Source organism: Ascaphus truei, chromosome 1 (genome assembly GCF_040206685.1).
Source record: "Ascaphus truei isolate aAscTru1 chromosome 1, aAscTru1.hap1, whole genome shotgun sequence".
Lineage (NCBI taxonomy): Eukaryota > Metazoa > Chordata > Amphibia > Anura > Ascaphidae > Ascaphus > Ascaphus truei.
This window is the reverse complement of record NC_134483.1, coordinates 393,418,801-393,431,713: the sequence shown is the minus strand read 5'-3', so window position 1 is coordinate 393,431,713 and position 12,913 is coordinate 393,418,801. Positions and strand designations below refer to the sequence as shown.

Here is a 12,913-nt window from a genome sequence, read left to right as displayed (position 1 = left end):
CTTAACTTAGCTGGCAAACGTTTGGTGCTGCTGTTATAAATCTGTAAATATCCTGATTGTGGCTGCCTTCTAACTTTGTGCTGCAGTCTGTGAAATGCTGCAGCACAATGTAAAATGATATTACTAAGTGTATCACATTATTGTTACAGCTTTCAGAGTAATAAGACAGTCTGCTGTTTGGAACACGGCAAGAGATCTGTTTGTGATACTTTGTTGCCAAAGGGCAGAGCTAAAAAAGGTGTGTCAGAGCCTGTTTCAAAAGAGGAAGTGGATATTACTTTCTAAATGGTTGCTGTAGCAACCAAATAATGATCAGTATATTAAAATGGCATTAGCAGTTAAAAAAATTGCAGACAGTATTACCTAATACTAGAGAACTGATTTATTTATAAAAAGCGGCTATTATTTTTTTTTCACGGATTGCTGCTTTAGTTCACTGTCAAACAAATTGCACTATTTTGTATCTTCTCTTTCTTTTATCCCTAAATTTTGGAGAATGGTTACATACTGTACTATGAAGACTTTTTGAACACTATCATTGTTATTTGATTTTTTCACACACTTTCTGTTTTGGTCACTATTATAGTTTTATTAATCATATGTTTTTAATAAAAATTGCGCTTCCATCTGGTTCTAGGTTATATTTGGAGACATTTGAGATCACCTGAGATCAGACTCCAAAAGACTGTTCATGGTCCCAAGGCTCAACAAAGTATCCGGCCGTTCCTCCTTCTCTTACCGTGCACCCCAAAACTGGAACAACCTACTAGAGACTCTCACATCCACCACCAGTTTAAGTTCTTTCAAATCTAAGGCTGTCTCACATTTTAATCTGGTCTGTAACTGTTTCATTCGCCCATAATATATATTTTCTTTAACGATGCATGCAATGTCTTGTATATAATGTATACCCTGTTCATTTATGTAACTGTATTTGTAACCATGTATTATTTGTCCTAACTCTGTGCCCAGGACATACTTGAAAACGAGAGGTAACTCTCAATGTATTACTTCCTGGTAAAATATTTTATAAATAAATAAATTTGGGAAGTCATTTTGAGGAGCTGCATATTTTTGAACATTTTCACTGTGAGTTTATTTTAATTTCAGTGCAGTTACTTGCACTGATTTTTTGTTTGTTGGTTTTCTGTGAATGTTTTACTTATCGAAGACCACTTCGTTGTGTGATTGTGTGGAGGATTCAGGTCCACTATACTTACATAGTTTTGTTCATCAAAACATTTGTGTGTATGTATTATAGATTACTGTAGACATAAGCTCATAGGGGTCCATGCTAAAATAGATAAGTAGTAAAGAGTGACATTGTGCTCATTTACATGTCATTTCCCAGAATCCCTGGCTGTAGTGGAAGCTTTGTACAGTCATGTGAAAAAGAAAGTACACCCTCTTTGAATTCCATGGTTTAACATATCAGGACATAATAACAATCATCTGTTCCTTAACAGGTCTTAAAATTAGGTAAATACAACCTCAAATGAACAACAACACATGACATACAGTACACCGTGTCATGATTTATTTAGCAAAAATAAAGCCAAAATGGAGCCATGTGTGAAAAACTAAGTGCGCCTTATGATTCAATAGCTTGTAGAACCACCTTTAGCAGCAATAACTTGAAGTAATCGTTTTCTGTATGACTTTATCAGTCTCTCACATCGTTGTGGAGGAATTTTGGCCCACTCTTCTTTACAACGTTGCTTCAGTTCATTGAGGTTTGTGGCATTTGTTTATGCACAGCTCTCTTAAGGTCCCGCCACAGCATTTCAATCGGGTTGAGGTCTGGACTTTGACTGGGCCATTGCAACACCTTGATTCTTTTCTTTTTCAGCCATTCTGTTCTAGATTTGCTGGTGTGCTTGGGATCATTGTCCTGTTGCATGACCCAATTTCGGCCAAGCTTTAGCTGTCAGACAGATGTCCTCACATTTGACTCTAGAATACTTTGGTATACAGAGGAGTTCATGGTCGATTCAATGACTGCAAGGTTCCCAGGTCCTGTGGCTGCAAAACAAGCCCAAATCATCACCCCTCCACCACCGTGCTTGACAATTGGTATGAGGTGTTTGTGCTGAAATGCTGTGTTTGGGTTTCTCCAAACGTGGCGCTGTGCATTATGGCCAAACATCTCCACTTTGGTCTCGTCTGTCCAAAGGACATTGTTCCAGAAATCTTGTGGTTTGTTCAGATGCAATGTTGCAAACCTAAGCCGTGGTGCCATGTTCTTTTTAGAGAGAAGAGGCTTTCTCCTGGCAACCCTTCCAAACATAGTAGTTGAAGGAACACAGGTCACAAACGGATTTGGAATAACTAACTCATTTATTGAGCCAAACACAACGTTTCAACCTTATTGGTCTTTATCAAGTGACTTAGTGGCATAGGCCACTATGTCACTTGATAAAGACCAAATACATTGAAATGTTGTGTTTGGCTCAATAAATTAGCTGTTATTCCAAATCCGTTTGTGCCCTGTGTTCCTTCAACTACTACTTGCATTGGATTGATTACACGCTATCGTTCAAACACAGGAGCACCGGTAATTGTATCAACTTTTATTATACTTTTTTTTAGGTGTACAGGATTTATTTCATATACTTGAACCCTTCCAAACAAACGATACTTGTTCAACCTTTTCTAATTGTACTATCATGAACTTTAACATTTAACATGCTAACTGAGGACTGTAGAGTCTGAGATGTAACTCTTGGGTTTTTTGCAATTTCTTTGAGCATTGCACGGTCTGACCTTGGGGTGAATTTGCTGGGACGTCCACTCCTGGGAAGATTGGCAACTGTCTCGAATGTTTTCCACTTTTGAATAATCTTTCTCACTGTAGAATTATGGACTTTAAATTGTTTGGAAATGGCCTTATAACCCTTCCCAGATTGATGGGCAGCAACAATTGCTTCTCTAAGATCATTGCAGATGTATTTCCTCCCTGGCATTGTGTTAACACACACCCGAATGCTCCAGACCAGCAAACAGCTGGAACTTTGGCTTTTATAGAGGTGGTCACACTTGCTGATGATCAATTAATCAATGGCATTTGATTAGCAGCACCTGTCTGCTACTTAGCATCTTAATTCCTATGGAAGCAGTAAGGGTGTATTTAGATTTTCACACATGGCTTCTCCATTTTGGCTTTGGGCCTATGCAGAGAGCTGCGCTATTGTAAATGTCGCCATTTTTTGGTGAAATTTGCGTAGAAAACAGGAGAAAATGCCGGGTAACGGAAAACGCTCCATTTTTTTTTTATATTTGAAAATCTCGCCGCGCGGCTGGCGAGAACCTACATCTCGCCAGCTGTAAAAATCTCCAAATTCAGAAAGGCGCAATCGCCATCTAGCGGCTGTTCGCGCCAATAAAATGGCGCGATTTTCAACATTTAGCTCCGCCAACAAAAGTTGGCAAGAAGCTGGAGCTCGCCGGCCATAGGAAAAAAAAAAAAAAATGCGCGATTTATTTCACACACATTTCAGCAGCGCGCATCTCTCCATTTTAACCTCTCCATTAAAGCTACTTTTTATTACCCTCGCCAATTTTTAAAAGCGCTGCTCTCTGCATAGGGCCCTTTATTTTTGTTAAATAAATCATGACACGGTGTAATATGTCATGTGTTGTTGTTCATCTGAGGTTGTATTTACCTAATTTTAAGACCTGCTAAGGAACAGATGATTGTTATGTCCTGATATGTAAAACCATAGAATTCAAAGAGGGTGTACTTTCTATTTCACATGACTGTATGCTAAGCCAGGGGAGCGCAAACTTTCTGTGCTGCACTCCCCCCCTGCCTGTCAGCTCCTATGCTCGTGCCCCCCCTTTACCTAATATCAAGCGTCAAATGACGCGCGGGGTCATGTGACGTCATGTGACCCCTGCAGCATCATTTGCCGCACGTTGCTATGGCGACGTGCACATCACATGACCCCGCAGCGTTATTTGATGCCGCGTTGCCATGGCGACGCGTAGCCGAAGATAAGGTAGAAGTCTGCGCCCCCCAGAATTATCTTGCGCCCCCAACTTTGCGCACCCCTGTGCTAAGCGATATTGGGGAAAGACAGAGTTGCAGACCTGTCTGAGACATGCAAGTGCACCAAACAAGTGGTATTTTTATTTACTATTACAATGGATACATTCTGGACTTTAGTCTAAAAATCATCTTCCAGTAGTAATATATTGTCAGTGAAAGAAAAGGCACAGACTGCAGGAGAGAGTTACTTGTGCTACACAATTTGAAAGGTTTCATGTACAACCAATAAAGTTAAATTGGAACAAATAATGTCTCAGTGCACCAAGTGTAAGCTTTGTTTATTAAACGTGTCTTCCATTGTTCAATAGAATGGTTCTCTACTGGATTAAAGCACACACTTAACACGTATTTAATGTTAATAAAAGCACTATTGTACAGTTCCTTTCCAGGGAGGGGTACAGAGAGAGAACCGGCGCTGCTGCTTCCTCTGAGCAAGTCTCACAAAGGGACATCTGCAGTCTTCCACAAGCAGAGGGAGCTACCACATCTTTTTAATAACGTCCTCCTAATTGGCTCGTGAAATGCGAGCTCAGGATGTTGCTAGAGACTGTACTACACTGTAGTAACCAGCACAGGGAGGAGAGGGAGAAGGAGGAGGGCTCGTGTTGTACAAGCTGCCCGATACTGAAAGGAACCCCCCTGCTGCGCACCCCCCCCGTGCCCTACTGCCTGCTGGTTGACCTCAGGGACAAGAAGACACGGAGGATAAAGGGCAAAGGGGACCCGAACCAACCAAGCGAGCTGGAGCTTGGGAAGAGCCGGAGAGGCGGTTGTGGTTTCCGGATTTGCAGTGAGAGGATCTGGTAGCTGTGCTGCAGTTGCAGTGAGAGGATCTGGTAGCGGTGCTGCAGTTGCAGTGAGAGGATCTGGTAGCTGTGCTGCAGTTGCAGTGAGAGGATCTGGTAGCGGTGCTGCAGTTGCAGTGAGAGGATCTGGTAGCGGTGCTGCAGTTGCAGTGAGAGGATCTGGTAGCGGTGCTGCAGTTGCAGTGAGAGGATCTGGTAGCGGTGCTGCTGCAGTTGCAGTGAGAGGATCTGGTAGCGGTGCTGCTGCTGCAGTTGCAGTGAGAGGATCTGCTGCTGCTGCTGCTGGGGATGGAATGAGCGGGGGGAGCTGTGCTCTGCCGCTGCCTGGGCTCCGCTCCGCCCGCCCGGGGAATGGTGCTAGCCGCCCGCAGCGCATCTCCAGCCGGCAGAATGGAGACATCGCAGCCTGTCACAGCAGCAGTGTAAGGGGCTCATCTGTGCCACCGGCGCCGCCGGGCTGCTGCTCCTCCACTCTGCAGGAGCAGCTATCTCCTCTGCACCGTGTGTGTGTATATATATTTATGTATACACATATACTGTGTGTGTGTGTGTGTGTGTGTGTGTGTGTGTGTGTGTGTGTGTGGAGAGAGAGAGAGAGACAGACAATTATCTGGTAGCATTTCTACAGGGGCAATAAAGACAGAGGAGACGGATTACTATTTGTTAATATTAAACGTGAGGCTATAAGGACTGAACTTTAGTCACTTCCCTGGGAATCACTTCATTAAATTTAAATGAGCTCTTATGAACATGACAACTTGCCACCCGCTATGGGCTCTAATGCCATTAAACGTATAGGGTAGCGACCAATCCTAGGTATGTATGCATTTATACATTGTGTTTGTATGTATGATATATTAATATTAATATTTCCATTTGCTATATGCTTTACGGTGGAGGTTTTTTTGTCACTTTTTTTACCCACCATAACTTAACTAATGTGTGGTGGATACCTACCCAAGCTTCAAATTGCAAAGCCAGTATAACCAGCCTCACACTGATGAGACCCAAAGGGTCGAAATGGGTGTCTGGGAGTAGGTTTACTGGCTATGCATCTTAACCAAGGCTGTGCTGAAAAGCTGTGCAATGCAGCAAGCATAAGCTTTTATAGGGGACTATGTACAAATGGATTTGAAGCAAACACTGTGCTCATTTGTGTGTCATTTCCCAGAATCCCCTGCTGCAGTGGAAGCAATGTATGCTGGGGGATAATGGAAGACAGGGTTGCAGACCTGTCCAAGACATGCAAATGAGCACACAGTAATATTTCCATTTGCTTGCAGGGTTTTTTTTGTCACTTTTTTTTTACCCACCATTACTTAACTAGTTTGTGTGTGTATGTTTGCAATGTGCCTGATGAAACACCAGAAGTTCCTTCTGTCTGAGTGTGTAACCATGCTGAGCTTGGATTAAGTTTGGAAGTGGATATGACCACATACACTAAATTGAGTGTAATTGTTGCATATGCCACTCTTAGGGATAAGTCACATATTGCAAATAACACACTTTGAGAACAAGCAGAAAGGAAATGTTGATACCACGTCACTAAATATTAGTGACACAGAATGCACTTTTACAGAGTTCTATACTGTATTGTCTTGTTGGAAGAACAAGACTGCACTACAGATATAAACCATTTCCTCTTTGCCACGCTGACTTTTGCTTGAAAGATGTATTTATGAAAACTGCTAAGGTTGTTGATGGTAACAGCTCATGTTATCAAATCTCTAAACACAGCATGTTCTTGCTGCTGGGTGTACACCAGACAGCAGGCTTTCCTGTTTGTTTGGGAAGAAGGCCATGAATCAGTTTTTTGCCAAATGAAAAGTATTTCTTAGCACATCATCCCAGGATATTTATGCAGTCCGCATTGACACACAGTTGTGACTGTATTTTATAAAACCTACAGGAAAACCATTTTTAGCAGACATGCCAAAGAAATAATCAGTGGCCTGTAATGTGATATTTTACTCGAATCACGTAAAACATTTTGTTTTTTAAAAATAAATGATTTGCAGTAAACATGGGGTCTCGTGTGAAAAAAATCTGTTTTACTGTTTTAATTCTACCAAGTTGACAAAAAAAATCATTTTCTAAGGAACACAATTATTCATTGTCTTTATAACACAAATGTAACAATGGGTTATTTATATTATTTGTTATTTATATAATTGTCACGTATATTACTGCTGTGAAGCGCTATATATACATTAATGGCGCTATATAAATAAAGACATACATACATACTGCTTTTTATGTCTTCGGGAATGAGATTTTCTTTATCAGGTGGGTCTCTGGATTGAGTAGCCCTCGTCAATCGTGTTTCCTTTATCTTCTCTGCCTTTGCCATAGTGCCAATGAAGATATGGGTTAGGAAACAGGTGGGCATTACCTGTGCATTTCCTTGTTACATGTACAGTGGCCTTACGCACAAGTTAGAGGAAAGTGTCAGCTTGTCACGTTTACAAACCAACTTAAAATGATTTTAAATACTTAAAAGGGCCTGATTTTGGTAAAAAGGCATACACTACCCAGATGTAAAGCTTTGAACATGGGTTCATTTTGGCCTTAGGATGAGGTCCCAGTAACTGCTACAGCGAACACCTCGGCGTGCGCTTTGCATTTACGCACCGCCCCTCAATGGGGCTGGGCCCAGTACGCACCTTCCCGCTGAAGGTGCAGCCGCGCCGTATTGCCAGGTTTTTGCAACTCAATGAAATTGAGTTTAGATCTGGTGATAGAGGCGTGGCCACGCCCCCGCCCACGGTTCACCCAATGAGGGTGAACCAGTCGTGCGAGGTCATGGCCATGCCCCCGCAAAACTCCCACTACGCCCCTCCCATCACAATCTCTCCCTGGAGGACGCAGATCGCGGTTAGCGCTGTGCACGCGCCCCTTCCCCTCCCCCCCCGCTGGGCGTGCATGCCACAGTGCTGACTGGGACCGCAGCCTCAGGAGGGACTGCGCCGCTAACTTCGTTCTAGTGCATACGTTTTTGATGTGACATATTTTGTCCCTAATTAAGTGTATTTGTATATTGGGTTACTGTCAAATAACGAATGCACCTGCATGGTACAGTATTATGTTGAGGGTGTGCATTCAATTGACTTCTTAAGGTATGAACAACAGCAGATCTGAGTTGTACAGTAACTCACAACTTGCCTTTGTGAAGCATCATTGTTATATTTCTGTCCTCTGTAACACCTTCCCTGCCAGACAGGCTAGTAACACATCTGTGACATGTTATTTGATGTATTTCAGGCCCTTCTAGCAGGCAAGGGGTTAACCAGACAGTTTTTTTTTATTTTTTATAGTCTGGTTGTTGTGTCAGTTACAGGCTGGTGTGTCAGAAATCTGGATAGTACATGTTGTTATTTGTTGGTAGTCTCAGAAATAAAGTGATTACTGACTTGTAGCGCCTAGCTTAAAGCAGCAGTCAATGCCGACCGGCTTTTTTTTTTTTGCATTTTATTTTGTAATTTTTTTTAAAAAGAGATCTCCTTCTTGCCCTTTCCAGCTGTTATTATTTTTTAAATCCGATGCATTGTTCAGAAGTTATACGTTTTTAAATATTACATGTCTGGGAGGTTAAAATGGAGTTCTCCCCCAGGGTGGTCTACAGGTTACCATGGTAACATTAGATGCTGTAAATTAGGAAGATGATTTTTAATAATTTTTTTTTTTTTTTTAAGAGCAAGACATGTTAAGGGGGGCGAAATACTTACATTGTATATGTTAAACCAGGGGTGCGCAAACATTCTCCCGTGAGCACCCCTGCCTGCTCTCCTCGGCACCTCGCGCAACCCCCTTCCCCCCCCCCCCCCCCCCCGCTCGGCGTCAAAATGACGTGCGGGGTCATGTGACGTCACATTACCATGGTAACGTGACCCCGCGGCGGCTTTTGATGCCGGGTTACCATGACGACGTGTCTCTGGAAGGGAAGCTAAGTGTATTTATAGAGGCTTCGCGCAGGCTCCCTGCATTTAATTTAAATGGCTGGTGGAGAGCGCGGGACCTCTATAACTGCAGCGCACCCCTGCGTTAAATTACAGTACTGTAGGTTTCTGGGAGTGGGTTGGTGCTTTAAGCCATTGGAAATTGAGTGTGCGAAGCAACTGTGGCTGACTGAGCAAGCCACCTGTCAGTAGTGTGTAAACAAACCCAGTGCAGTTTTGTGTTGTGACCTTTTTAAAAGAGCAGTAAAACACAAACAAGTGAAATGGTAAAGAATATAGACACTTCGTACATGTAGGATTTCATTTTTTTACTCTGTACAAATGGCGCTGAATTAGCAAAGTAATACTTGGAAATAGCCCTTTAGCTAATAAGCGTGTAGTCCGAAGCAACCAAAAACTCCCAGTTGACTTGAATGGGAGTGCGATCGGCTGCTTCTGGACTAGGTAGAATAAGCCCCTAAATCAGGGGCGCTCAACTACAGTACTCAAGACCCCCAACAGGTCAGGTTTTGAGGATATCACTACTTAAGAATACGTGGCTCAATCAGTACCTGCTTCAGCACAGGTGGCTCAATCAGTACCTGCTTCAGCACAGGTGGCTCAATCAGTACCTGCTTCAGCACAGGTGGCTCAATCAGAGGCTCATTGAGCCACCTGTGCGCTGAAGCTGGGATATCCTGAAAACCTGACCTGTTGGGGGGGGTTGAGCACTGGAGTTGAGAACCCGTGCCCTAAGTGTTAAATTGTGAGCACCCCGATCAGATTCTATCTGCACAGAACCGGTGCCTATCAGGGGGGGGAAAGGTGCCTCTCTGTATAAGAATCTTTACAGTGCCAACGCCTCCAGCTTTTTTCATTCGTTACAGAATAAACGCTATAATTTGATGAGAAATATCTGTTGCTATGGTCCTAGATATGTAGGTGTTTAGAAAGGATATGTCCTTAATAGGTGATGTAAAATGAAAACAGCATTTCATGTTTGGGAAAATATGAATGAAAAGATCCTTCCATTTCTGTCTCTGTAAATGAGCATGTGGCATTATATACAGTAGTATATTTCCCTTGCAAAATATTTGAAAGAAGCCTTTAGAGAGCCAGTGGGTGCGGGTCATGTGATTGCTCCAGGATCGATCAGGATCCACTTCTGTTTTGATCAGGCTGAGCAAGTGCTTCCTACATACTTGGTATATAATCAGGGCCTCTGGTGCCCCAAGGCCCCTGCTGTACCAGGCATGTCATATGACACTGCAAAGGTTAAAGATTGAAATAACTTTCTCCAAGATTCTGCCATTCCAACCCATATTAATCTCCAACACACTGTAGGTGTTTAGCAAAGAACGTTAAAAGGCATTATGTGCAGGCTGTAGGGTGTTTGTTGGAGGAAATTATTTTTCATAGATATATCAAGATTTTGTTATACTGTTAGAACAGGGATGGGCAACTCCTGTCCTCAACGGCCACCAAGAGGTCAGGTTTTGAAGATATCCCTGCTTCAGCACAGGTGGCTCAATCAGAGGTTCAGTCAAAGACTGGGATATCCTGAAAACCTGACCCTTTGGGTGGGCTTGAGGACTGGAGTTGAGCAGCATTGATTTAGGGGCTTATTCTATCTATCTATCTCTATCTATCAGCTATGAGCAGAGCTCAGGTTTATGTAACTGTATGTTCATTTTTTTGTAGTGTGTTGTCTCAAACAATAAGTAATGTGATCAGAGGAACTGCTCACACATGCTACACAAAGCTTTTTAAATGCTGGTCTCCTACATTGTTTCTAAGTTAAGTACCAACAAACCAGGGTTATAATTACAGAGTAATTGCACGTAGCAATTTTTGCATGGGAACCATTGGCTTCAGTATGTGCTCCGCATGGTTAGTTTAACATGCTGCCCGGCTTCATTTGAAACTGATTTTATTTATACCGTTCTGTGGCTAACGAAATGCTTTTATTTGTGCGAGCTTTCGAGATACACTGATCTCTTCTTCCTGCGATGTTACAATGAATGAAGCAAGCAAAAGGTATACTTAAAAACAGTGTCTCTTGGAATGTTATCTGTGCTTGTCCTTCCCCCGGTTGGATGTGTTTTATGGCTAGAGGTGTCAAAAGGTTCCTGAAAGCAAGTGATGTAAGTGTGTGTGTGTATCTGTGTCAATATAAGTGAATGGAGAGCCCACAGTATATACAGTGCTTTACCAAAGGTGGGAGTGGATATAAATGGTGTGGGTAGGTGTGGAAATGTGAGAGATTGTAGCACAACTAAAAGTGTGTGTGGATACTATGTGGTCCCTATTGGTGTATAGGGATGGAAAAACAAGGAGTATTAGTATGTGTAAGAGACAGCTGTGTGTGCATACATATAGCACAGTATGTACAGACATGGCCTTTAGCGCTCATGGGAAGAGAGTTCACTTGTGTCAGTAATGACTCATAAAATTTCGATCTCTGTTTAGGCCACCGCTAAGTGTCCCGAACAGTTGCATAAATTTGTATTCATGCAACCGTCTCCCTTTCGGTGTTTTAAGATTACCTTTGAGTATGGCAACCCTTAGATCGTTCATCTTATGGCCAGAGTCAGAGAAATGTTCGCCAACAGGACTGTCTCTTGTTCCGCGCGTGATGCTGTGGCGATGCAGGTTCATTCTCTTGTTTAGCCCCTGCCCTGTCTCACCTATGTAGTAGCAGCCCCCTGGGCATTTCTCGCACATGATGAGGTACACGACATTGCTGGAGGAACAGGTGAATCTTCCTCTGATTTTTGTATTCCTGATTCCTGTGTGGTATTTGTATGGTGTCCGCTGTGTAGAGCATTGCGCAGGTTTTGCATCTTGGGTCCCAGCATGGTTTCGTCCCGCATTCAGTTGTACTGCTGAATACTTTACTCCTCACCATAATATTCTTGAGATTATGGGGTTGTCTGTATGATAATAAGGGTGCTTCAGGGAAGACCTGTTGCGGTCTTGTATCTTCCTGGAGGATGGGTTGTAGTTTCGTGGCGATCTTGCGTAGGGCTCCTAGGTGTGGGTTATATGTGACCACCAAAGGTACCCTGTCGCTTGTCTCCTTCTGTTTGTATTCAAGGAGATCACTTCTTGGTATTCTGGTGGTTTTGTGAATTTGCTGGTCTACAATTCTGTGGTTATATCCACGGTTTATAAAATCTGATCTCAAGGCTTTAATCCGCTGGTCTCTGTCTGCTGTGTCGGAGCATATCCGGTTGTATCGTATGGCTTGACTTTAGATGGTTGCATGTTTGGTGTGTGTCGGGTGGAAGCTGTTGTCCCTCAAATAGCTGGCTCTGTCTGTAGGTTTGCGGTATACAGAAGTCTGTAGTTGGTTGTTCTTTATAGTAATGGTGGTGTCTAGGAAATGTACTTCATCCGGGGAATGGGTGAGTTTGAGGTTGATGGTCGGGTGGAACGTATTGAAGTTGTCATAGAACTGTAGGAGGTCCTGTTCGCCAGAGGTCCAAATCAGGAGGATGTCACTGATGTAGCAAATGTATGTAAGGGGTTTCAAGTGACAGGTGGAAAGAAAGTCACTTTCCAGTTTTGCACAGAACAGATTGGCATACTGTGGCGCAATCGAAGTACCCATAGCGGTCCCGGTTGTCTGGAGGTATGTGTCATTTCCAAATGTGAAGTAGTTATGGGTCAGAATAAATTCGATGCATTTAGTCACTGTCTCTGTGAGTGGCTCCTACGATACAACCGGATACGATACAACCGGATATGCTCCGACACAGCAGACAGAGACCAGTGGATTAAAGCCTTGATATCAGATTTTATAAACCGTGGATATAACCACAGAATTGTCGACCAGCAAATTCACAAAGCCACCAGAATACCAATAAGTGATCTCCTTGAATACAAACAGAAGAAGACAAGCGACAGGGTACCTTTGGTGGTCACATATAACCCACACCTAGGAGCCCTACGCAAGATCGCCAGGAAACTACAACCCATCCTCCAGGAAGATACAAGACCGCAACAGGTCTTCCCTGAAGCACCCTTATTATCATACAGACAACCCCATAATCTCAAGAATATTATGGTGAGGAGTAAAGTATTGAGCAGTACAACTGAATGCGGGACGAAACCATGCCAGG

At 43.0% G+C, this 12,913-nt stretch overlaps 1 protein-coding gene across 4 annotated transcripts in view; it reads left to right on the top strand.

Moving 5' to 3' along the window:
• Positions 1 to 4,525: 4,525 nt before the first annotated feature.
• Positions 4,526 to 12,913, top strand: part of KLHL2 (kelch like family member 2) — a 113,233-nt gene continuing 104,845 nt past the window's right edge. The window contains exon 1 of one of the 4 annotated variants that reach the window (XM_075612038.1): positions 4,526 to 5,276. In XM_075612038.1, the coding sequence (XP_075468153.1) occupies positions 5,206 to 5,276 (71 nt within the window). In that variant the 5' untranslated portion in view covers positions 4,526 to 5,205. The remainder of the gene's footprint in view (positions 5,277 to 12,913) is intronic. The other 3 variants (XM_075612057.1, XM_075612048.1, XM_075612029.1) reach the window with 3 other exon arrangements.